Source organism: Centroberyx affinis, unplaced genomic scaffold (assembly GCF_046629955.1).
Source record: "Centroberyx affinis isolate AG114_WGS23_722 - 3 ecotype Tasmania unplaced genomic scaffold, CSIRO-AGI_Caff_v1 ptg002047l_1, whole genome shotgun sequence".
NCBI classification, from domain to species: domain Eukaryota; kingdom Metazoa; phylum Chordata; class Actinopteri; order Beryciformes; family Berycidae; genus Centroberyx; species Centroberyx affinis.
In genome coordinates, this window is record NW_027280382.1 from 238623 (window position 1) to 265156 (window position 26534).

Sequence of the window (26534 nt, forward strand, 5' to 3'; positions counted from 1 at the left end):
TGAATGCACACACCCACACCCACACACACACACACACACACACACAATCACATACTCACACAGGTCTTTCTCAGACTTGGGGAAAGCGTCACTGAGTGTGGGACTTTTTCTTGTGTCTGTTTGTTTGCCAAAAAAAAAAACAGTAATGCCTCTGGGAAAATGCTACTTGTAAGTTAAAACCACCCAGGCATTTTCAGAATGAGTTCATCGGGTACTGTTGATAGAACGAGTAATAGTGGTTTTGGTCGTTTGCCGTATGGCAGATACCCTGAGGGAACATGAACATCTTCTCCTACTTTGTGCCACTCCTTAGTATACTGCTTCATTCAGAGGTTAATTGAGAAAAAATCAGAGATGACTCAATATGATAGTCTATTTTTCTGTTTTATCATTTGCGTCCTCCCTCACAAATCTGTCATTCAATGCAGTTACAGTAGATTACCCATCATTATTGTTCTGACTCATATGACATAGTCTCCAGAGAACTGTGTGGTTTCAACTGAGTGTTTTTCCCCAAGGCCTGCTTCTACTGTAGTCAATTAAAAATCTTAAATGATGGGCTTATGATTAATGTCAGTGTTGCTGGTCATGTTTTCCATTGCCAGTGGCGAGGCTGTAAGTGCTTAAATAAATGTTAATGTGTTTTTGCTTAAATAGGTGAAGGATTTCATTCCATGGTTAGACAGACATTCTGCTTTAGGAAAAAAAAAATGATGGCTGCTCTTATAAAATGATTGATAGGATTAAAAAAAACAAAAGCTGGTAATTTAGGATAGCAGGATAACTTGCTTGACAAAATGATAACACTGGATGTATTATTGAGAGATCAGATCAGATCAGATTAACTTTATTGATCCCTCAGCTACAATAGAGGTAGAGGTATAATAGAGGTGTAGGTTGGAGAAGAAAGGTAATAAAGCATATGAACAAAAAGATAAAAAAAAACAATGCAAATGCAAATAAAAATGAATAAGAAAAAAAAAAAAAAAAGAAATACTGAATGATAAACTTAAGGTATTTTCTACCCCAAAATATAGTATTTTGGAATTGAAGTTAAACATATTGTTGAAATATTAATGGGTCTATCTTGTAATTGAAAGTATTCAAACAGCAGGGTCAGTGCTAAACGTTTGTCCTACATCTTTTGTCCAGCTATTGCACACTGAGGGCTTTTTTAAAACTTTGATTCACACATTTCTAAAACACAACTCTTGTTCTCTATTCATCCAGTTTATTAAAATGATAAAATTTCCATGGCTTATACCTGATCAGGTAAAAGTAAACTAAATCTTTGTTTGAATGCCAGGATCCTACAACAAGGTGTGTATATGTTTAGTAGTCGAGTTTGATAGCCACATTTTACGCCTAGGCCTGTCCGATTTATGGTGTTTAAGATTTATGGCTCCTTGTCTGAGAGGTGTGTTGACTTTCAAAGGCGCTGGCTTGCTGAGCTCATCATGTGATGTCATCCTTAAAAACCGTGGAGGTGACTTTTTTGTATGCAATTTTTACAAAATCTCATATTCAAATGATAGTAGAGCACTGCTTTGTTTCCCGCGTCTAAAGAGTTTCATGTTTGTTTTCATTGCTCATTTAAGGGAACAGCAAATTCAGTCTCTCCTCTCCCTTTTTTCTCTTGTAAAACAGTTTAATATACACCTTTATGAAACCCAATATCTGTTGTGCAACAGTTTAAAGCTTCTGTCTCACAGTTTAGCTTCACATAAAGGTTTCAGAATTTAACACCGCATCCCCTGGAGCTAGAGGGATGACTTGTAACCAGGCAATCGGAGGTACAATAGACTATAATTAGCCGGGCCAGCTTGACCCTGCCATTGTCACCTGAAGACAGGTGGGAATTGTGCCCATGTTGGATCGACCTTATCATGTGACTGGGGTCAGGTGTCAGCCAGTTGCTCGGCTGTATAGCTGTTGAGGCAAGCCTCATCCATCACCAGCATTATTGCACCATTCAGATGATGCCCACAAGGCAGTAACAGTGGGCCAGGAGGGAGGGAGGGAGGGGGTGGGGGGGGTGGGGGGTAAAATGATCGTTTTACAGGAACCCTCACAGAACAACAAGTTTTCACAGCAACAGCATGCCATTGCTCCGGACGACTAAGAGTTAGTGTTCCCAGCCCCGCAGTAACCCTCTTCCTGATTCCCTAACGGAGGATTTACAGCCTCCAAAAGCTGGGCTGTGAAAAAGCGCAAACACTCGCAGGCTCGTAACCTCTGTACCCTCGCCATCAAGTCCTCTTATTGCTCCATTTTCTCTCCCGGGCTGTATAAATAAACAGCGTCATCAGGAAAAACTCTGATGTCTCTTTAAGACCGAGTCTAATTAGTTTTGCCTGCATATATCAAAATGTTTCACTCTGGTATTTGGCCACATGTGGCTCGTTTTGGATGATGACGGAGAGGGTTGTTGTGTTGAGCTGGGCGTTGGTCCCTGCTTAGCGTTGTCCTCAGGGTGTCACTGGCAGGGCCCAGAGTAAACGTTTGTTTTTACTTTTCCTTCGAGCCAGCTGCTTCAGTGAGCTAGCCTGTAGCCTGGCACAGGTGGCTAGTAGGCCAGCAGCCTCAGCCGCCCTCATCCCTCCCCAATCAGCCTGGAGCACACACACACACAAAGACATACAAACTCTCTCCCTCTCTCTCTCTCTCTCTCTCTCTCTCTCTCTCTCTCTCTCTCTCTCTCTATCTCTCTCTCTCTCTCTCACACACACACACACACACATTACACACAAACTGATCCAGAGCCTTAGGGGATGATCCGTCTCTCCGCCCCTTGTCGGAAGAGCAAACGGCCAGGAGGGCCTATCTGTTTGTCCTCTTCCTGCCTCTTTTTTATTAGAACCTGATTGCATTTGAACAAAAGTTGTCTGCTCGTAAATTTTGCGCCTGTGTTGACATTAGGCCACATTCCATCCCATAGCCTGAGGAGGAAAGCGAGCGGGCCAGGGTGTTGGGTAATTTGTTACGCTGTTAAGCACCTAATGGACGTCCACCTGGTTTTTGAGAGCGGTAGCTGCAGTTCAGGGGGCTTGCCTCCTTTGCACTTCCAGACTGCAATAGTGTTTTATTGCCTCCAATTATGAAGGCTATTTGGAGGCTACCTGGCTGCATGTGTGTTTTTCTGTTACATCTGGTTCGCCCCACTCTAGACGCGGCAGCCAGCCAGCCCACATCAAACACCCAGGGTGTGAAGCAGGCAGGGGCTGCGCGAGGACGATGAGCCCGCTCTGTCTCTGCCCCAGACTCGCTCTAAATCTAACTGCGCTGACCCAACGTGCACTCCCTGCGTTCCCAACTGGCTCCTGGAGGCGCCAATAATGAGCCTTATTTGTTTCATGTGGTTTAATGAGCAGTCCAGACTGCAGCTGGCGAGAGGGAGACCTCACAGAGTCTGAGGGGGTGGCCATGGCAGGGAGCTGCCCCACCCAAAGGTACCCCTCGCTCCCTGGCAGAATCATTGTTCCCAGCAGCAGCAGCCGAGCTGTGGTGGCACGTGGGGGGGAGGGAGGAAAGCACCCACTAGCACCCACCCTCCCCTTGCTAATGCATTTTTGCGTGTTTTCCACAACCATTAATTAAAGGGAAAAAGAGTGCATCAGATGTTAGTTTTATTAGCCTGGGCTCTTTAGAGGGAATCAAAATGAAAGGAACATATGTCACGCATTTGATGTCGCCCCCCCCTCCTCTCTCCTTCTCTCGCTCGCCACAATCGCCCACCTCACACATTCACAAAGTGTACAGTCAGCAGCTGTCTGCAGACACAATAGCAGTCGATTGATCCTGAGGAAACGGTTAAGACGCGGCCCTGCCCACGCTTTCTCGCTGGCTGGCTGGCTGGCTGGCTGGCTGGCTGGCTGGCTGGCTCACTTTCTGCACCAGTTTACATTTAATGCTGAGGGGTGGAGGCGCTGTATGTGGCAGTGATTGGGATAATGGGGATCGGGGTTTGAGCCACTGCTCACAGGCAGTAATGAGGACAGCCGTGAGAGTTCAGAGGGAGTGATCTGGGTGGTGTAGGTATGGATCCAAAGCCCCACACACCTTGTAGGTTTGGCCTTGCTCCGAATCTCTCTAGTCTCACTGTTGTACTGCCCTCTACATGACTTCCCTAAGATCCCCATCTTGCACAACAGTAGAAAGATGCGTACATAGATAGATGTGGTCTCTCTGTCTTTGTCTCTCACACTTACCTATTACATAACACTGTATAAACACATATAAGAAGACAGATGTCTCTCTCTCTCTCTCTCTCTCTCTCTCTCTCTCCTTGGGACGTGATTGCGTGCCTTCCCTTCAGGGGCAGCCTGATTTATGAGACACATGCCTGTTTTTTCATGACTTGTTTGATTGCATTCTCAGTTATCGGGGCGCTCGGGTTGCCAAGACCATAAAAACTCACACCTGCACAGGACTGCTGGAGAGTTGGGTGTAACACAGACAGAGTATGAGGAAGCAGGTGATCAGAGGCATTTTGCTTCCCTTGATCAGTACAGGCATATACAATAGAGCTCAGAATTCACACGGATGATTGATTGATGTTCCGCGTCACCGCACTTTTACGAGGGCTTGTTTTGGTCTGGTATTGCTAATAAGTAGAGCATGGCACATACGTTGCAGGTTGAAAGGGTTCAATTCCCAGTGACCTGCCCATGTTTAAAATGTATGTTCTTATGGTACTGTAAGGCACTTTGGTCATAATTCACACAGATGATTGAAAAGACATTTTCCACATTGTTGCAGCTACCGGAAGCTGATTTGCTGGACCCTCTCATAAAGCAGCTGAGCCACAAACAAGTTCAGAACAGACACCCGAGCCACTGTTGTATCCCTTCCAAAAAGCTTTCCATCAGTGCAGTGCGACTCCACCCATATCCATAGACGACGTCCTGAATCAGCCAGCCCAGGCTGTCTTGTCCCATGTGGTTACAGATGACCTCCTGGAGCAATAATGCAATAAGTGTTGTCTCCTATCTACGTTCTCTGGGTCCTTTTTCACTTGGCTTGACACAATTGTGCATTTATCAGTGTAATTGCATGAGTCGGAAGCACTGATGTTGTCTATTAGGCGGATTTCCATCCTGTTAAGAGCAGAGGGCCTTTTAATGTATGGCCCAGCGTGAGTGTACTGCTACACAATTACACAGCGGCCAGAGATTGAGTGGACTGATGATGCTGATACTGATGATAGTGATGGTTGCGGTGGTGATGGCCGTGATGATATTGCACCACCCTGCACTCTTCTAACAAGCCTTTCAGAGGGAGACGGAGAGTGAAACAACAAAGTGAAACCGAGGTTAATCATTTTATTTACTCGTTTTCTTTTCTCTCCCCTACCCCTCTCTCCCTCTCCCTTTCCTTTCTTTGACCAAGCAATGGAGCCTGGGTGTGGAAGAGGGGGGAGGAAATCGATGGGGAGCGCATTACAGTAAAACGTATTGATTAGGAGACCTGCGAGCAGCGTGTTGGTCGCGGAGATGGTGGAATGATGCAATGCTTAAAGGAATTTATCCTTTGACTTTTACATTAACCTTTTATTGACTGCTTTGCCTGTCCATAATTAACACTCACTTTAGCTAAAGTGGTTAGTTTGAGCGCAAAGGGGGCTCCGGCCCTTATTGCAGCGAGGGCCGTGGAGCTCCCACCCCAGCCGCAGTTCAAGTGCACTGTGCTGCATGGAGGGAAAGGCCTCTGTGGAATAGAGGCGATAGAATCCCAGATACCTTTCACATTAGCATACCATTTGAGCGGGGGCCTGCCAGGCTATAGGGTTTCAGGGCAAATTGAAATGAGTGATTGTATTGCCAATCTCTCTTGACCGAGCGCCAGATGGGATAGTTAGGCCCATATCTGTCTGGGGTTAATCCATTGGAACAGCCTGGACTCACAAACACACTCTCTCCCTCTCCACACCCCCCTCACACCTCTTTGTCTTTGACCTTATCTTTAAGGTGGGCTGTTCTGCCATGGGAAAGTGGTTTGGTGAGCCTTGTTTGTACGCCACTGCGGCTTACACTGAATTTCTAGCAAGAGCCCTGGAGAGCTTAAGGCACCTCGCTTGATATTGACTTTTTGTTTGGTTCCATTTTAGTAGTCAAGGGACAGCACTCTGTGAACAGTGGTAGATGGTGTAAAAGTGTGTGCTGAATCACCTACACTATATTATCTTTGATAGGACTCCAGTCTTGATATCTTGTGTATCTCTGGTAAACCAGGAGCCTTCTATTTGCAAGCTAATGTTGCAAGATCCCTTGTCAGATAAATGGAGCAGCTCCGTTGAATGCGGCTGGTCAGATATTTACGGTGTGTAGCCTCTCGTTCTAAGTCAGGGCAACAGAAAAGAGGCTAGTGTTTTCTCTCATAGCCCCGCTGCATGAATACTTAATCAGACCAAATCAAAGGCCTGGGTTCCCATGGCCTATGGTGTCCTCAAGCTGATGTCAGCAGAACCTAACTATGTGTGTCTGTGTCTGTGAGTGTGTGTGTGTGTGTCTGTGTGCGTGTTGTCTGGGTCAGTTTGCAGCTCTCTCTCTCGCTCTCTCTCCCTCTATCTCGCCCACTCAGTAGATATGTATGCCAGCCATGTCCTCCTCCTCCTCCTCCTCCTCCTCCTCTGAAGTGGCGCTTCCTTTAATTCGCACCCTAAATAAATGATGAGAACATTTAAACACACGGCTCGTCGCAAAGCCCCAAGGTCGCCTAATCGTATTATTTATGAAGTGATGTGCTACATAATGGTACTTAGTGCATGTTAACAGATGCTATTATCAGGCCCTGATCCGGAGCGCAGAAGATATATTGGAACAGTGGATGTTAATGCCGCTCCTCACCACCGTAATGCGGCAGCTCTTTAAAGGGCTAACCGCACCAAAATGCAGCACTTAGTCCGAGAGCCACTTGAACATTAAGTGGCCCCGGCGAAAATATATAACCGCAAATTGTGGCAGCCCCTGGCCGTCCCCTGACCACTTTAACATCCCCTCATCCCATCCATAACCAACCCCCCCATCCTTCTCTTCGTCTCTCCCTGTTCTCTCCATCCCCTCCTGCAGTCAGGGGCCACAGAGAAGTGTGTGTGTGTGTGTGGAGGGGAGGAAGGGGAGAAGGGGAGAGGGGGTGTTCCTGAGGTGGGGGTTGAGGTTTTGAGGGTGGGGATGGGGTAGAGTCGATGGAGAGGGATATGACAGGACAGACACCAGCCTCTTTTAAATAATGACTGAGTGGGGAGTGTCAGTGGCCTTGTGGCTATAGAGGGAAATTAAGGGGGCCACCATGTGCCCATACTCATGCACGTCTGAAAACACACACACACACAGACACACACACACACACACACACACACAGGAAAATACCGTCCTCCACCCCTCCCTCCTGCACTTCCAGGTCAGAGGTCAGCCTCGTCTGTCAGAGGCAGGGAGCAGATTTACAATGACAGCGCCGAGTACCGCCGAGTCACCTCAGCAAATATTTACACTGCTCCGACAAAAGACGTGGCGCACGTCCGTGACGGCCGCGGGGGAATTCAGTTTGGTTCCAAACACTGTAGACAGCACAGAGTAACTCCAGATTATTAATCATATAAACATAATGCAACGGCATCAAAAGGCTGTTTTTCTCACCGCTCTCCCCATGACTGCAACAATAGAGTGATGTCCTAGTGAAAGCATCTGGCTGCGCAAGTGTGTGTGTGGGTGTGTGGGTGTGTGGGTGTGTGCGTGTGTGGGTGTAAGATGAAAGGGGCATTAATCATAATATGTGATATGGTGCTTTCTCATCAGCCAGATACTGTCATGCCCATTTATGGTTTTAGAAACACTTTCCTGACTCATCACTATTATCTCTCTCTCTCTCTCTCTCTCTCTCTCTCTCTCTCCCTCCATTATCCTTTGCCTCCTTTCCGCAAACCACATCACATGCATATGCACACACGTCACACAGACACACTCAAACATTTACAGTCACACTCTTACACCCTGCAGGGTCTAATTGGGCCCAGTATTATTAGGAGTCATAAAAGGGAGAGGAAACACACAAGCCGACTGCCTCCTGGTCAAACACATAATACCCACCCTGTGTGTTTAGGGACAAATAGACACACACACACACACACACACACACACACACACACACTCAGTACACTGACCAAACAAGTACTTGACATTTCTGTGACTGACCTCTTCAAATTCCCCATCAGTCAATACACAAAGACCAGATAGAAAGATCTATGTTTATCACCACCTACAATCCCTCAGTTGTCAACCAGCACTGGTTATTGTGTGTAGACCTTCAAAGGAAGGTTTTGGATTTTTCGAAGCCTTCCACCGCTGCAGCTATAGTAAGGTTAAGTGACAGGACTTGAAAGTATTAGTTTCATACCCCATTGACAACTTCTCAAAAGCAAAAGCTCTTGTATGAAAGCTTTGTGAAAGTCCTAAGAGCTTCATTGGTGATCGATAGAACAGGATCCTAAAAACCCTGAAACCTTCCCTTTAACCGCTTGTCCTACTGCTGATGAGTGTCTACCAGTTGGTTTCGATGAGAGGGAGGAGCTGATGGGTGCGTTTGTTTCCTGTGTCCTGTCGCCTCAGGTGCCACTCCAGTCTGGCCCAGACATTACCCCCTGAGGAGGCCCCAGTGGACCGGCCCTTCTGGGGCGTGGATGACCCCAACATGCCGCTGCCCTTTGACCTGGCTGACATCATCAACAGGGTGGAGTCACTCCTCTGGAGGTGGGCCCGAGATGTGGGGAAAGATCTCCTTACGCTTAAAGTTGATACATGGAAAGCTATAAATTTACTTATGTACATATACATAAATACAAAGTTTCATTATGACTGATGAGTTGATCTTGATTTATTCATTAATTAATATATTTATTGATGACCCATGCTTTAAGGGTGTTTTTGAAAACAAACCGTTTTATTTGGTTACATACACACACATACAGTACGTACATACAGGTGAATGATTTATTTATTCCCACATAAATTCAAGCAAAGAGACACAAATAACCAGCACTCATTTGCATATGCCCAAACTGTATGCACATACAGACACACAAACTCACACTCTCCCAAAACCCCGGGCAAGTCCTATCACAGACTCATACATACGCTGTAATGATCCAGTGGAGTTGGCGTTCGGACTGGCCAGTGCATTACTCTTTATTAAGCTCGCCCTGTCATATTACAACCAACTCTGGCTCTCTTCATTGTAGCCAATCATCATTACATTGTGTAGCCTGGGCCCCTCCTGGACCCCTGCCTGCACAGAGGCATCTCAACCACTTGTTGTCACATATCAAGGCTGTGAATGGAGGAACGTTACTGTCTGGCCAAGCTGCAAAACTGGAATCAGCTTTTACCAATATAAAGCTTAATATTACACTGTAGCTTTAACCTCACAGGAGGCCCAGCCCTAACATTAAATAGAGATGAAAAAATAACTTTTGGGATCATGGGTTTTCAAAGATATTATCATTTTTGACCTTGACTTGGCCGTTTTGTTTCCATTTCAGGATGTGAAGGGCGGAGAGAAGTGAGAGAGAGAGAGAGGAGAGAGAGAGAAAGAAACCCACCAGCTTTTCTGAATGGCTCCCCACATCAGCTAAGGGAACGGACCACAGAAGACAGAAGCTCAGTTGTGATCACACCAAGATTGATTTCCTTTTGATTGGGGCGTCCACAGCCCCCCCAACCCCACCCTCCAATACCCCCCCACCCCACCCCCACTGACCCCTGACCCCTGGCATCTCACCTACCCCAGCTTGGTTTTGGCTGGAAGGATACTGGCTACCCAACCAGACCACCACCATAGAACCAGAGTAGTGCTTCAGTAACACGCTAACAAAGCAAGCTTAGCACCAAGCTATTAGTCTCACAATGGTCTAACGAAACATAAGTGGAGCCTGCATTTCAGTGTTAGCATTCATCGTGTAGCTATTTATTATTTCAGTGTACTCTGTTACTTAATCTCATGTAACCCAGACATGCTTTTGTCAATGGATTGACTCATTCCTCAGTAGTCACAGTACAGTACATACATGTATGCTTTCTACTCGTCATACAGTGTTATCCTACAGTATAGAATGGTTAAAAAAAACTTTGCTCACTTTGCTCACTTTCTATTGCATTCTTCACTTTAACTGTATAGTGTAATCCCCTTTTTTGTGTTCAACAGTGAAATAAGCCTGAAGAGACCAAAGAAAGATAGTGATATGAAAGTTATGAATGTCACCCAATGTAGAACATGAAGAATGTGTTGTTTTGTGTTTACAGTATGATGGCGTGCTTGTGCAATATTTGAGTGAGTGTGTGTGTGTGTGTGTGTGTGTGTGTTTTTGTGTGCGCGCATAAAGTGCCAGCGTGTATGCTCGTGCTTTCATACACTTGCGTATGACTACATGAAGGTGTGTATGTGTGTGTGTTTGTATGTGTACATTTAGCCGTGTGTATATACATGTGATAGATTGGGTGTATTGGGTGTTTGTGTGTGCGTGTATCTGTGTGCGTGCACGTGCTCCCACCCGCATGTGTACGTGAAGGCGTGTGTGCATGAGTGTGATAGAGTGTGTGAGCCTGTAGCCAGGCTGGGAGTTGTTTGTGCTGTAAGATGTGCATATGGAGAAACAGAGACTAGCAGCGGGGCCTCTCTGCCTCTGCTCTGATGAAAGGCAGCACTGATAGAATGACCCGGAACACAACCGCCGTTTCTCATAATTACAGCTGTTCAATCGCTTTTAATTACTCTTAAAGCGTGTAGAGCACCACGTTCCCCTGTAACGCTGCAGGCCATCCGAGAGAGCGAGAGAAAGATCCGCCGCTTCTGACAAAATCCACTTTCAAAAAAGCAAAATAAAGGGTGGAAAAGGGGGCCGACGTCAAAGCAGCGTAGCAGCCCTCCTCGTTTGATTTCTTTCTCTATCTAGTTCATGATGAAGTAGAGATGCTGTTTACTATTAAAAATGCAGAATGCACTCCTTTTTTTACTTCTGAAGTTTTTTCAAGATGTTAATGGTTGCCAAACGTTGTTCTTCTTGCTTCTTCTTTTGCTGTGTCTCTTTTGGATGTTGTTGTCAGAGAGATTTGTTTGTAGATCGGCAGTAGCGTTGAATTGTTTGAACCACTCTGTGCTCCCTGCGCCACAGCTTGTCTGTCTGAAGCAATAGGAATGGCAGTAAATAAAAAAAAATGTTTTATCCAACGACCTGTGTCCCTCTGTGCTGTGTGTGTGTTTGTGTCCGTTATTTCTTTCATTTCTGCTGCATAACACCCGTGGAGTGTACAATATTTTCTTCAGTAACGCTTTATTTTACAGCCCGCTAATTACGGTGTAACTAGTTTGTAATTATGGAGTACTAATAAAATAACAATGCTGTAGTTACAGGGTCCGGGAATTAAGGGGTAACAATTTTGTAATTATGAGAGATTTATAAGGTAGTTATGGTTTTTACAGAAAACAAGTGGTATATTAAAAGCAAAATGGACTCTCAGTGGAAAAAACAGCCACTTTTAGAATAAATATTGATTATATTGTTAGTAATAGAAGTATAGAAAATGTTAATGACAAACATGTATTTACTAATTCCATTACACCCACTGCTACAGGTTACCCATAACTGCAGGAATAAAGGTGTGTTTTGAAAAAATGCACAAAGACACTATAACAGTAGTGTGCAAATAAATGTATTCAAATAAAATGATTCAGTTGTTCAGGAGTTCAGAAGTGGACTGCAGGTGAGAGGACAGTCAAGCAGGGCTTTGGCTCATCTGCTTCTGTTTGGCAGGTCTGTTGGAGCGGCGTCTCTGCTGTTGCAGCCATGTTGTCACCAGATTTCTTGTTCTTCCGCCGGAATATGCGGGATAGCCAAGAAAAGAAGCCACGCTTCTTCTTTGGTTTTGTCGACAGACTTTCTTTGGCACTGGAACTCTGAGGTCCTGTAGGTTTGACCAGTTGGACGGGTGGAAGTATCTTTTCCAGGGTCAGACAGGACAGATCCTTGGTGTCCTTTACAGTTTCAACCACAAGGCTTGGTGGAGCTTTGACCTCAACCTGGATAGCTGGAGCCTGGGACTCCTGAAGCAGGTTGGTTGATCCTTCAATCAGGCTGTATTCAGCAAGAGAGACGGGGAGAGCCTCCTCTGAGGTGGAGCTATTGTCAGGTCCAGCAGAGAGGACAGTGACTTTTGTTCCCTCACAACATTCAGGTTGATGGAGGACGGTGACAGAGCTTTCAGCAGTGGCCTCAGTCTGTGTACAAGAGTTGACCATTTCCGTCTTGATGATAAAAGGACATTGTTCTTCCTCCTTCTCCAAGTCCTGGAGGAACAGCATCAGTTTAGAATCAGCTTTGATGATTGGCTCCCATTCATCAAGATGATCTTGAGTAGGAGCATGGTGTGCAGCGCAGGCAGCCGTAAATGTAGAACTCACTGTTGAGGAAACAGCAATGTGCTTTTCACTAAGTTCCACCTCCTCCAGGAGGACTGAGAGAAACTGCATCAGGTGAGAATCAGTGCTGCTGACAACAGGTTCCCATTTGTCAAGCTGGTCCAGAGTCGGCCCATGCTGTGGGGAGCAGTCAACTGCAAATCTAGAGAGATGTGATGAAGCGTAGAAGAGCTCCTCACCAAATCCCTTCTTCTCCAAGCCAAAATGGGATTTGACCAGTGGCTCCCACTCATCCAGGCAGCCTAGAGTGGATCCACAGTGTGAGCAGCAGTCAGCCACAAATCCAGATGTGTCACCTGGGGGAGCATAGAGGTATCTCTTTCCAACTGCCTCCAGGTGGTAGTCATCATCAAAACCAAAGGGAGAGTGCTGAAGCAGCCTCAATCTCTCAATGAGTTTGAAGTCATCAGTCACTGGAGCCTCATGGGATGGAGCCTCAACAAGGCGGAGCAGGTTGGACTGAGCCTCAACATGCAGAGCTGGGTGGATGGATGCTCCAGCACCTAACACTGTGTCTTCAGTCATGAGAGGAGACTCTTTCTCTGTGGGAGGAAGGTCTCCTTTGTCCATATCCAAGAGACGTCTGTATGCTGATGAAGCTGTGCTGACTATTGGTTCCCATATATTGAGGCTGTCAAATCCACAAGCAGGTTTGGAGCCGAGACCAACAGCAGACTGAGGTGAAAGGTCACAGTCGAGCTCAGCAGTCACTCGAGAGAAACTAGAGGCTTCAGCATAAAGGTACTGCTCCTTATTCTGGACTTTCGCAAACATGCAGTTGAGGTTTTCATGGCGATCGTCATTAAGGGCATTGAGTCGAGCGACCATTTGCATGGATGCTGAAACAAATGCAATGGCAACATCTTAATAATCAAATATGATGTAGCTTCATTCAAGGTCAACATACTTCATCGTAGCTTCATCTTATGCCTTTCATCATAGTTTTGTTTCAACAACAAATCTAACTGTGAATGTAAATCAAACTGAGGAAGAACTGGACACAAATGAAAATCCTTCAACACAAACAACAGGACTATCCGGACTGTCTGTCTCTTGTTTGTCTGTTCAGCAAAATCCTCTGTACTAATCTTTTCCTATTAAATAATACAATTCTAAATACATGTGGCTTACCAAGATGGAAATCACTCTCCATGTTTTCCTTTCTAAAAGGTAGATATTGTTTCTTCAAATAAATGCAATGTGAGTTTTCTGTCTCAATGTGCATGTGAACACCGATCAGAGATGAAACTGTGAGTTTGCATGTGTGTTCAGGTCAATCTGCCTTTATGACTCTGACATTCTAAATTCTATGAACTCTGCTGCATTCTGTCCAACTGCATTATGACTCATCAGATGAAGCTCAGGCCCCAGTAGACTTTGATGACAGAGATGTCTCACTTCGTACATGGTTTATAAACTACACATGATTAAAAAACACATAACTGAATATTTGGAATTTGTATTAAGATACCGTATTTTTTATGCGGAAAACTGAAAACTATCTAATTGCTAATGCCTATTGCACTTTCACTGTTTTAAGCCACAAGTTAGCTCACTCTAATCTTACTACTCCCTACTACTATTACTATTACCTATTACTACTACCTGCTGAGGGGATGCTTTAGGAAAATAAAAAGAAAAGTTATTCATCTTCAATTCAGCTTTTCAGGTGTAGAATTTATTTTTTCCAGAACAACCTGTGCATCAACCCATGTAGTTAATAGAAACATGGGCAGCACTTTACAATGGCCTTTTTCCAGTGCATGAACCTTTAAGCACTGATAGCATGTATTTAGTCCCCCCTAATTACGTTATTGTACCCTGTAATTATTACGTAAGTAAGTATTCAGTAATTACAAAAACAGTTACACCAACTTTATAAATCTCTCATAATTACAAAATTGTTACCCCTTAATTCCTGGACTTCTTGTTGTGTTACCCGGTAACTACAGTATTGTTATTTTATTAGTACTTTGTGATTCCACAATAGGGGCAGGACCCTGTGATCTACTGTGCAATTGGTTATTCCATCCATGCAATCTGATTGGTTAAATAGCCATTACAAATATTTTTTAAATAAGCATTAAGCACAGAGGTCCCACCTCCACTGCGCATCCAGGAAGTGTTTTTACCATTATTTATATTATTATACGTGCAATGACAACAATACACTAAGGGCACTCTTGTTAAAGTTAAGATTTACACTTTAGTGATGTGGTCAGGAACAAGGTGTTATTGAGTCAGTAATTATAGCAAAAAATACCTTCTTGTAATATTTCTTAAATGAGCTGACCCCAACCTTAGCAGCCAGCCCATGCAACCACTTATGTGTCTCCTAACTCTTCCAGTCTGTAATTGAGCAGTGAATTCCCACTCATTTGTCAGGTGGATGTGAGTTACTGTGCTCTGGGCGACCCTCTCCTCAATATCTCTGCCTCCAGATAAATGGGATGGAACGTCTGGTATCTGAACAAAGACCCCTTATTTACTGAAGTTAGCCTCACTGGCACACAAATTAGTCCAATTGTATCCACACCAGTCCAGGGCCAAATAGTACTTACAAATAATTCTTAATATTGGTTTTAAGCTGCTTGAAGTGCCAGATCATTGGGTTTTACTGCATCTGGACAGTGGAAAATTCCAGTTGTTGTTACAGAATAGTATCCAAAACTGACTGTCGTCCCATGTGGCCAACCTCACTGGGTTCTCCAAGGAAGTTAAAACAAATGTAAAGAAATATTTGGAAATAGTTATCCCAGGTCTGATTAGCATGATGCTGCTCTCCAAAACCTTTCAAATCTGCATAGGTAGAAGCACATCAAATTAACATCTTGTTCTTCGCTAGCCTGAACGACCGCAAGATGCCACTGCAATTCAATTGTATTTACTTGCATCTTGAGTTTGAACACGACCCATTCAAATTCTTGGAGGATATATATCTGAAAAAATAAACACTCAAAAGTTTAATCCACTTTTAAATGAAAAACCCCAGGTCCAAGTCCAAGCTCTGTTCTCTGCGTCCATGTTGTCACCAGCACTGCAAATTTCAAAATAAAAGTAATATGCGGACCAAACATTCAAATCATAATATACAATGCCACAATGCTGCATCATACAAGGCTATTTCTTGGGTTTGTTGGGTTCGTTTAGTCTGTGTATCATTCTTAGTTTGAAATTTGGTCTTGGTATCTAGAGGCAATGTTGGATGCCACATGGAAGCAGAGAATAGTTTGTGGACTTGGACATGGAGTTTTCGTTTCTGCGACATTTAAAGTGGATTTTAACAACAAAACTTTGTACATTATATACACAAGGAGGAAGCCATTACATCAGTTTTTTGACCAGTTGCTTCTTGACGCACAGTATGTGGCCAAGATTTCCTCGTAGGTTTTGAATGGATCGCGTTCAGACTCAAGATGCGAGTAAAGGCAAATAATAATAATAATAATAATACATTATATTTGTTGAGCGCTTTTCTAGATACTCAAAGATGCTTTACAGACAATAACAATGAATAAAACAGAGAATAGAACATGTTGAGGGGGAAAAAGAGAAGACAGTTAAAATAAAAGGCCAGGAGGCCAAAGGAGAGTTAGAGAATGAATGACAGCAACATCTCAAGGCTGTTCGGCTAGCTCTTCAGCAGACTTCACATTGCTATATGTAAAACAAAAAAGGAGCTTCATAATCACCCCTTCTCTCTCTTTCTCTGATCCTCAAATGAACTGGCTGGATTAGCAGAGCAAACGGCTTCTACAGCTGATTGATTGATTGATTGGTTGGTTGATTGATTGATTGATGTCAGCACCAATGATGAAGAGGGGACTATTGTTCTCTGTGTCCCCCAAACCCCTCCCCCACCCCAGCCTGGTCCGCCATCCCAGAGGTCGCCCATGTTAACTACTTCCTATAGTGGCTGAGTGACTGAGTGATGGATGAGTGTGGAGCGCTCTCCCCTCGGGGGGCGAGTGGAAAAGGGCCCCACTTGAAGAGACAATTACATAGCGCTGGTGAGAGCCACAGGTATGCATTGTCCTGGCCGGGGTCAGCCGCCAGCCAGTCAGCCAACCCACCCTCAATTAGGCCAACAATAGGCACAGGGAGAGATAAAATAACCAGGTGTGTGGTGGGGAAAGGTATCAGTTTGGGGTCATATCCCAGTCAAATGTGTCGCTGTGTGGCTATGAGAGAGGGAGTGTGTATGGGGCAAGTGTGGCAAGGTTGGGTTTGATTGTGTTTGAGTTCAGTTAAATCAGGATATAGATTCCCTTCCAAAGTAAAAAATATTTTTTATTTCCAATCTGTAAGGAAATTGCCAAGAATGATTGCCATATTATAGAGAATTATTGCTATCATTGTCATATGAATGGCAATTTTGTTTTATATTTAGAATTAAGGAAATCTGAAGAGATGCTGACCCCGACCACAATGTATAGTGTGTTATATAGATGAAGATAGATGAAGATTTTTGTTTGGAGAGCAATGTATGTGTATTTGGGTCTGCCTTTGCTTTCTGTGTACGTATATACTATGTGTGTTTAATGTGTACGTGCATGAATACGAGTGTAAAAATGTAAGTGTGTGTGTTTTTGTGCATGAATGGATTTGTGTGTGTGTGTGTGTGTGTGTGTGTGTATGTTCCAGGTTCCAGCCAGTGCAGGTGGCCTGGGGCCAGTAAGGCAGTAGTAATTGAAGAAGCAGGCTGAAGATAGCATCGCAGCTCTGGGGCGGCTGTCAGCAGTGGGATGGGCCGTGCTCATTTGTCACCGACTCAGACAAACACCACTCAGCACTGACAAAACATTGGCTTGATTGACTACATGCAAAGCAACACCAGCCCTAATGTTTTGCAACTGTTAATTGCACCAAAGGTCACGAAAAAAGATCGCTGAAAACCTGAAATGCAAAGAGTGCAGTTTCACCTCATAGTAAAGATGAGGCAACACATACGCTAACTGATCTGTAACTGTTAGTTACACTAAAGATCATCAAAACGTTGAGGTCACAAGAAACCTGAAAGATAGTGGTTTTCTTTTACAAAACGTCTTTATGCAAAAACATTTTTCCCCTATTTGACTTGTGCGTATGGACATTCAGTTTGGGCATAGTTTCTTATGTGGTAAGAAGTGACAATTGTGTAATGGTAACAGATAAATTATATATAATAAAGACAGACTTTGTCTCTCTGTCTTGGTTTTTATAACCAAGACAGAGAGACAAATAAATAATAAGTCTTCCATTTTATTAGATTTATGATGATATATCCTCAACTGTTAGTCTTTCTCTTATTTGATTTTGTGGCACTTCTCTGTCTTAATCACTCCATATGGTCACAGGATTAGTTTGTTAGATTTATTGTCATGACACTCTGACCCTTGCACTCTTGTGATCATGTCTGGATCAGAACATCAACCAAATGCTTCAAATGTAAAAGTGAGGAAAACAACCTTTATTTTCCTTCCTCTCCTTTCCTATCCTCTTCTCTTCCCTCTTTTCTTATTCCCAACTCTCTCCTCTCCTCTCCTCTCCTCTCCTCTCCTCTCCTCTCCTCTCCTCTCCTCTCCTCTGGTTAGGCCTGTGCTGACTGATGTGTGGGTGATAGTGTGTGACAGCGGCTCCCGGTCTGTCCAAGCCACAGGGAGGCAGAGACAGGACTTCTGCACATTGGATGAACACAACATTCATCTGCTGTTTTTGTCGGCCAGGAGCAGGGCTGACTCCAGGTGCTTGCCATGCACCCATGTGGGCAAGTATGAACACACACACGCACGTATGGACATGCTTGCATGTACATATGCAATGCATGCATACACAACCACAAACATATTATACACACAAGTGGTATTATGCTCCAGCAACAGTACGAAGAACTTACTGTGTGCACTATCTGCACTTTGCACCGGAAATTAAAGAAATAACAGGCACACACTCACACTACCAATGATGTAGTGGTTAATAAAAAGGTGTCTCTTTCCCCTTATCCTCATATAACTTAAGGCAGTTTGATGCTACTATGATGTACACTATGAATTCAGATCATAATGATTTATGTCTACCTAAAAAGGTGGGTAAACTCCCTTCTGCAAATAAAAAGCTGGGTAAACAGAGTTTGGGTGGGTTTACCCTCCACATCCCTGCACGCTACCCATGTATCAGGCAGGCAGACCAAACCCAGGGTCAGAGGAGCTGCTAAGGCTGGTTTCTAACAGATGAAGCATCTCATCCTACAAACTATCCCTCCTGTCTGTGAGGGGCCGGATCACCACTGACAGATTGACTGGCCTCCGTTTCACTTAGTATTAGTATTGGTGGAATAGAGACGGTTTTCCAAAAAGAAAGTGATGAGAAGTGATGGTGAAGTCTTGTTGCTGATGTTGATGTTGCCGGAATCCCTGCAGTTGAATGGCTCTGATGAGCTGTGGAGGGGAGGGGAGGGGAGGGGTAGTGTGTGTGTGTGTGTGTGTGTGTGTGTGTGTGTGTTGAGGGGTGGGTGAGGGGGGGTCTTGAGGGAGGGAGGGGTTGCAGATCAAACAGTAGCCTGATCGAATGTAGAGCATGTTTGTGGGTCGTCGCTGTGGCCCTGGCTCTGGTGGCCAGCCCCTATATCTTCTGTCTGTCCTACAGGACCTCTCTCTCTCTCCCTCTCCCTCTCTCTCTCTCTCTCTCTCTCTCTCTCTCTCCAGTAGCTGACCCATTTCTCTCATCCACTCTTCGGCTATCTCTTTTGTACACCTCAGGTCCAGTTCTCTACCCCAAAGCTCCAACACAGCCCAGTCTAAAACAACTGCCTTAAAGGTGCTACATGTATCATTTTAACATAAATAAATCATTACCACATTAATTTTACTCATTATGATGAATTAACACTGTAAACAAGCGAGACCATTGCTGAAAAGATTTCCAGCCTTTATCTAGACACTATGGAAGGGGGTCAGGATATGTGGTCTTTTGAGAAACACACACAAAATGCTGCATGTAGCATCTTTAACTCCACTCACCTCCTCTGTCCATCTCCTTTTCCTCTCAGTTTAGCTACGATGCCTCATCTCCCCCATCACTCGTTTCCACTCCATACACTCTGTTTCCCTGTTTCCCCTGAGTAGCACTGAAGCATTTCTGCTCATACCTGTCTCACTTCCTTAGCGTTGCAAGCCCAGTTAGTGCCCTGCCATTCATATCAGTGGGATTAAACAGATCGTTTTCTAGCGTTAGCAGCTTCTCCGCCAAGTGGTCTTGATGTCAGGCCAGGCATAATTGAGTCATCTGCATCTCATCTAATATGGATGAAAGGCCTTTTTGATATCGCCGGCCTCTCACCCCCATACCCAGCAGGAGAGGGAAAAAGCTTAGGCCAGCAACACTGCTTTTTAGAAGGGTAGAACAAGTGGAGGAGGATGAAGGTGAGCATCACTACTTTTACTATGATAGAACAAGAGGATAGTAAGCAAAAGAAGAAAAGGACCACATAACATTAGTAGTGAGCACTACTAATGTACTTTTAGAAGAATAGAATAAGAGATAAGGGAGGGAGAAGAAGGGTGAGAGGAAGAACAAGAGAATGAAGAGGAATAAAGAGGAAGAAGTTTAGCGTCACTCCTTTTTGAATGATAGCACAAGAGAATAATAAGAAAGATGAGAGGAAGTAGAACAAGACAACAGTAAACATGTCGTTCCCCTCAAGTGCTGCATTACCCCCTCGGGACAATCAGAGACAAACATGCCACCTTGCTTTGCTTTGACCTTTAACTGAAGCGCCCCCCCCCCCCACTTGGGACAATCAGTGTCATTTTGAAAATGCTGGAGCGCATTGTGAGAAGTATCATTTTCCAGCAGTGTCTGAGATATTGATATATTGATATTGATATTGATATTGATATTGATATTGATATTGATATTGATATTGATATGTGAGGAATGGACAAACGAACAAACAGGAGACTGATCCTTCGTCCTCTCCCAGACTTCACTGTGGAGAACAAAAAAAGAGACAAAGCATAAGATCAAGAGGAATAAAAGAAGTGGTGGCGTGCAACAAGAGAAAAATGAAGAAAAAGAAGAGGACCTGAAACCAGTGCTCCTTCTCCCCGAGCGAGATGCACGCGGGCCTTCGCACGGCGGCTTAAAACTTAATCAGCTGCGTAGAATTAGCAGAGACAAGCAGCCGCATCTCTCTACTCCCACACCGCCGTCATGTTTAATGCATCTCCTGGAGACAGACGAGATGAAACTCTGGCTATTAGGCCGGCGTTAAGATGGCTTGATAGACAGCGTGGAAGAGGGGAAGGGATGGACAGAGGGATGGATGAAGGGAGGGAGGAATGGAGGAGAGGAGAGGAGGGAGGTGTGATGTATTCATCAGGAGAGACGATCACCTTATCTGCTCCAACCTTGAGGATGAATTGCTGGCCGACCACACATACACACACACATACACACACACACACATATTCCCAGCACCAAAGCCGTTGCCCCTTGATTGACAGCTCTTCAAATGAGTGTCTGAGTAGCACTGGGCTCTGGCCCTCCAAGTAAGTGGGCCGTCAAATTACATCCAGGGGACCGACTGGCCCCCTCTCCCCTGGCAGAGGAGATCTATTTATTTGTCTGTTTATTTGCTTGGTTTAAATATTTGGTGGGGGGGGGAAATATTGAATTTTTGTCCCCCGGTCAAAGACCCCTCATATTTAGTTAATAAAGAGCAGAGGAGGTTGTTTGCCCAGGAAAGTGCAGGATAGGGGACTTATTTAAGGGAGTCCTCAGAGAGAGCCTGTGACCTTCTTCTCATGGAGGAGAAGGCTGTGTACACTGTGCTTCCTCTCTCCGCCTCCATCAACCTACCTGCTTCATGGTTTTTTTTTGTGACTTTTTCTCCTTTGTCAGTCTCTGTCAGCCTCCTGTGATATCTCAGTCTATCTCTCTCTGTATCGTACAGTTGTATGGTATTTCCTCTTTCTCTCTCTTTCTTTGTCTCTCTTTCCCCCTCGATCTTTCCCTTCCCATTCACTGTGCATCTCCGTTCCTCACCCCTTTCTTGCCCCCCCACTCCTCTTCCAGCATCCCTCTCTCTCTCCATCCGTCACCCTCCTCTCCCTTTCCATCTCTGTCATCCATTTTTGTTTATTCCTGTCACTTTCCCTCCTCTTCTTTTCTTTTCTCTTCTCTTCTCTCACCTTTCTCTCCATCTTCCTCTCCCCCTCGGTTTCATCCACTTTTCTATTCTATTTCTTGCCCCATCCCTTTCTCACTTCCCTCTCTAGTTTGTCTCTCTCTCCTTTTTCATTCCTGCCTCTCTCCTCTCCTCTCTTCTCCTGATCTCTCTCTCTTCCTCTAACTCCCAGCATACCTCTCCCTCCCTCCCTCCCGCTCTCCCTCCTTCCCTCCCTCCCTCCCGCTCTCCCTCCCTCTCTTTCTGCAGAGCCTTGCTCTATTTGACTGGAGTCGAGTGGAGAGTCTCTCTCTGGATTCCCCGGGCTGCATCCAGGTTAAACTCTTAATTGCCTCGGCAGTGGGTGGTTTAAGGCGCCGGCTCACCGCAGCTCAGCTGGTCCCTGTGCAGGGGGCTGCAGGGTTATTGGGGGGATGAGTTGTTCTGTGTTGGATTGCGGCTGGGCGTGCAGGCAGACAGTGCTCGGAGACGATAAAGACTTATTAATATAGATGATGGAGATGACCTCTGACAGCGGTGCTACAGCGAGACTCCGCCGCATGCCGGAGACGAGCCATGATCCATGTCTGCTCCACACCTCTGTCTTTCTGCTTTTGCAGCTCTATCTATCTATGTATCTATCTATCTATCCCCTTCGCTTTCCTTCTTTCAGTCTCTTTCTTGTTCCATTCCTCCCCCTATCCCCTCCCACACACACCACCACCTCCTTCCAAAAATCAGTCACCCCCCCAAACACACACACACACACATTAATCACAATCAGCTACAGGACCATCTTGTCACATACAACCACAACACATGCCCGCTTCGATCCGAGATCCAAGCTACCACTCCAGCAGGGTCCGTAAGCCCCGCTACCTGCTAACGCTTTTCTGCCACTAAAATAAAACCGCCAACACGCCTGTGCGGCTAATCAATGGGATCGATGCCGTATTGCCTCCGCTTATAAATCCGTTGACAGCAGTACAGCTCTGTAAGTCACCGGCCAAGTCGCCGTTCATTTCCCCCCTGTCCTGACAAAACAAAAAGCCATGTAGTCATACTGTATATGGGCCTAGCTCGCTTAGAAAAGAGCCTCAGAAGCCACAACACTGATTGTGACCAGTCATTTCATAAGGCCATATTACAGAGTTAATGCCCCTGTCTCAGTGCTCCACCCCTGCCATTGATTCCTGTTTAAAAGGCTATGGGTAGTCGATACCACCTCCTCATCGCCATCTGTCTCTATTTACTAATAAATAAAGTGGAGAGCATTGACGAGTTTGGCCAGGCCTGTAAAAGCATGCATGCTAATGAGCAGTGGGCCCCTGTGGCCAATGGGGGAGGATGGGAGGGGAGGGAGGGGTTACTCTATCTCTCTACTCTGTCTCTCTTTCTCTCTCTCTATATGGCTCTCACAAGGCACAGCACTCCAATCACGGTAATTGCCTGCCGGTCCAGTTGTTGTTTAACATCGCTCATCAGACGAAAGGCGGTTTCACTTCAGCCGCATAGATTTTTCTCCTAGGCTTGCTGGTATGTTCATTCTGTGTGTCTGTGTTTTTTTTTTCCCTTTCCTCGTTGTGTGTAGGTCAGCTCTTAAGGTCGTGTCTGGTCGTTTGTCAGATGCGGCCCACGAGCGCTGCCGCACCGCACTCTGTCATCCTGATCAATTATGGATCATATAGATGGGCTCGTTTGGAACGGCCCCCACGCCGCATTTATTCTAAAAGCCGCTCAATCTTTTCTCTCCGCTCCCCTCCTCCCGTTCCTCTTAGTTTTGCAATATCTACATAGGGAGAAATTAATGTTTGTATTAATGTAGATGCATGGGGGGGAGGAAAAATCGATATCCAGAGGGGAGGAAATTCCTCATGTGAGGGCGAGACATACACACAGATACATACACACACATGGCTACATGCACACATGAACACACATACACATGCATACACATGACTACACACACAAATGCACACATCCTAATAATAATAATAATGTTAATAATAATAATAATAATAATAATAAAATCAAGGGAAAAATTAAAAAAAGATTAAAATAAACAGAATGAATAAAAGACAAATGAAGATACAGTATGTCATTACATACAAGCCAGTCTATAAAAAACAAGTCTTAAGCAGAGATTTGAAAGATGACACTGTTTTATATATATATATATGCACATGCCTGCACACACACTCACTCACACACACACACACACACACACACACACACACACACACACTCAGCCGTATAGTCCATTTGGTTTGACATTGACTTCCTGAGGGAAGGGGTGGTGCTGATGTGTGGAGGCTCTCAGAGCTCAGCATAACACAGTACTGCTGTGTCAACTGTGACCCCGCTGACCCTGCAGGAGCCAGAGAGCGGGCCGCGGGGCCGCTCTGCGACTCAGGTGAGATGAGAGGTCAAAGGTCAGCTGTCCAGTGTGTCAGGCTTGCTGATCAGGAAGTGTAGCCTCTCGCTTCGGGGAGTACAAAGGGAGTGCCATGTTTTGGACACATACTCGCTCTCTGACATAAATCTTCCATGCTTACATGCAGTGGAGTTGCCTGCAAAGTCAGTGTGGTGGAAGGTAACTAATTTAGTTACTGTAGTAGAGTAGACTTTTGAAGTACTACTTTTTTAGTGTTACCCATTGGTCCCATGTAGCTCAGTGGAGAGAGTGTAGTAGTAATACTGCTAGGGTTAGGTTTTAACATGTTACTAACCAATAACTTGAATGGTTTTTAGCAAACTTCTCTTTTACTTCTACTTGGGTAGTTTTCTATAAGTACTCTCACTCCAACTTGAATAAAACTCAACTAAAGTAACAGCGCTTCTACTTAAAGTATTTCAGTACTTCTTCCCCCTCTGCAGCGGTCTCATACCGAGTCGAACGGAGCGAAGGTTCATGTTTGTTTGTCCCAACCCTTGCTCCCTACCCACGGGTTCACTCCCATTGTAGACACATCCAAACGGACCCCCTACCAGTGCCGCACTGAAGCAGCCCTTCCTTCCATCCTAAACCCCGAGTCTTCATTTGGAGGGCTCACTGTTGTTCTGAGCCACCCCAGCATCCTGGTAGCGGTATGAAGGCGCTGAGAAAACAGCAGCGCCGTAGTGGAGCTTCCTTCCCCTGTCTCTTCTGAAGCGGGCGCTGCTGGCTGTCCGGATCAAACCGGCCCGCAGTGTGTTGCCGAGTCCTGTCTGCGCAGAGGTAAACAAGAGCAGGGCCGTGCATTAAAGAGTCGCCACAGGGGCACCCGTCCAAGAAGTATCGCTCTCCAACAGCCCTGGGGAGGCTAATATTACAAGACTTAAGAGTGTGTATCTGTGTTTGCGTGTGTAATTCCATGTGTGTGTACATGAGTGTATGTGCTGTGTGTTCACATGTAGGCACCTATGTTTCGGCCTGTTTTAATTTCTCAAGTCTCTTTTATGAAAGAACCCTGTGCAAGAACACTATGCTCCAAAACACCTTTTATTTAATTCGTTGTGCATTTGTCTGATTTGCTGCTCTCTATTGCCAGTTGATATAACAAATAAAAGTGATTCAGCTTATACATAGTTCATGAAAACATCTAAACAAGCGCTGTTGGGTAGGTGTTTCGTGGGAAAAATCCTCTGGTGCACAGGAAGAGATGCATTTCATGTTTCTGGCAGCAGCTTTGTTTGTTTGGAATAAATATTAGAGGAACTGGGTAGTTAGCATGAGCAATGATAGCCACCATGGCTGAACAGACAGAGAAAAGAGCGCCACCTACTCAAACTCAGACTCCATCAACAGAAAATCCAAGGAAGAAGACGTCACAATACTGGACACACTGTTTGATTGACAGGTGATATCTGGGAAGTACAGCGCAGAAACACCACAGCAATGAGCGCTTAGCATCCAAATCAAAATAACCTTTCACTTTAGGAATCTGATGAAGGCTGCTGAACAAATGAATGTTTTGGAGCATACTGTTGCTGGTTCTTTTGCACTGGAATCCCCCAAACCCAGCGTGTGACTACTTTTGTTTTTTTGTAAAAGGTCACAGAAATACAACAAATGTCACAGTTGCAGTGTATTTTGAATTCATCACCATTGCCAACTGGACTTTGATATTTTTAAGAATGATCATGTGCCATCAGCATTCTTTATTCAGAGAACAAGCAAAGTTTGAAAGTCTGGGATCCGCTTCAATCGTCTTTGTTCATCCTCGCTTCTGACAAAAAAAAGACGACAAGCCCTCTTCACTCTCCTATTTCTCTCTTCTCTCTCTTTTTTTTTTTTTCTCTTCCTCCCTCCTCCTTGCCGTCTTCCTCCACTCACTCTGTCCAGGGAGTCATTATTGCTTTGGTAAATATTTCATAGGCCTCAATACCTTTGCACACAGCCACCTGCCAGCCTCCTCTCCTCTCACACACAGGCCATGGATAGACAGATCAAAATGAAAGAGAGCGAGGTGAAGGAGGAGGAGGAGGAGGAATGAGAGTGAGAGAGAGGGAGAGAGAGAGAGAAGGAGTCTGCTCTCTCCTGCCTGCCTAGTGTGCATTTACATTCTCAGTGAACCGGGGCTCTCCTCTCTATATCCCGGCTTCATAACAGACAGAGTCCTTTCAAAAGGCGGAAAGATTCCCTGGATGTTGTCAAATCTGTGCCCAACAACGTTTTGTTTTCTGAGGCCCTTTTTTTTCCCCCCAAGCATTTTTTTTTTTCACTCGGCACATGAAAGGTTCAGGCTCCGAGACTGTTGTGCCGGCAAACGAGGGAGAGAGAGAAAGAGGGAAGGGAAAAGAATGAGCAAGCGAGAGCAAAAGAGAGAGAGAGAGAGAGAGAGAGAATACTAAGCTTCTCCTTCCCCTGACCTTGAAGAGGCCTGTGAGCAGCACCCTCTCTCCCTCCCTCCCTTCCCTTCCTCCTCCTCTTGCTTTCCCAGCC

At 45.1% G+C, this 26534-nt stretch overlaps 1 protein-coding gene across 1 annotated transcript in view; it reads left to right on the forward strand.

Moving 5' to 3' along the window:
* The window catches only part of fto (FTO alpha-ketoglutarate dependent dioxygenase), a 125948-nt gene extending 114739 nt beyond the window's left edge, over nt 1–11209 (forward strand). Inside the window, exons 9-10 of the mRNA XM_071531162.1 lie at nt 8604–8744; nt 9533–11209. Coding sequence (XP_071387263.1) covers nt 8604–8744; nt 9533–9539 — 148 coding nt within the window. The 3' untranslated portion in view covers nt 9540–11209. The remainder of the gene's footprint in view (nt 1–8603; nt 8745–9532) is intronic.
* The last annotated feature ends 15325 nt before the right edge of the window (nt 11210–26534 follow it).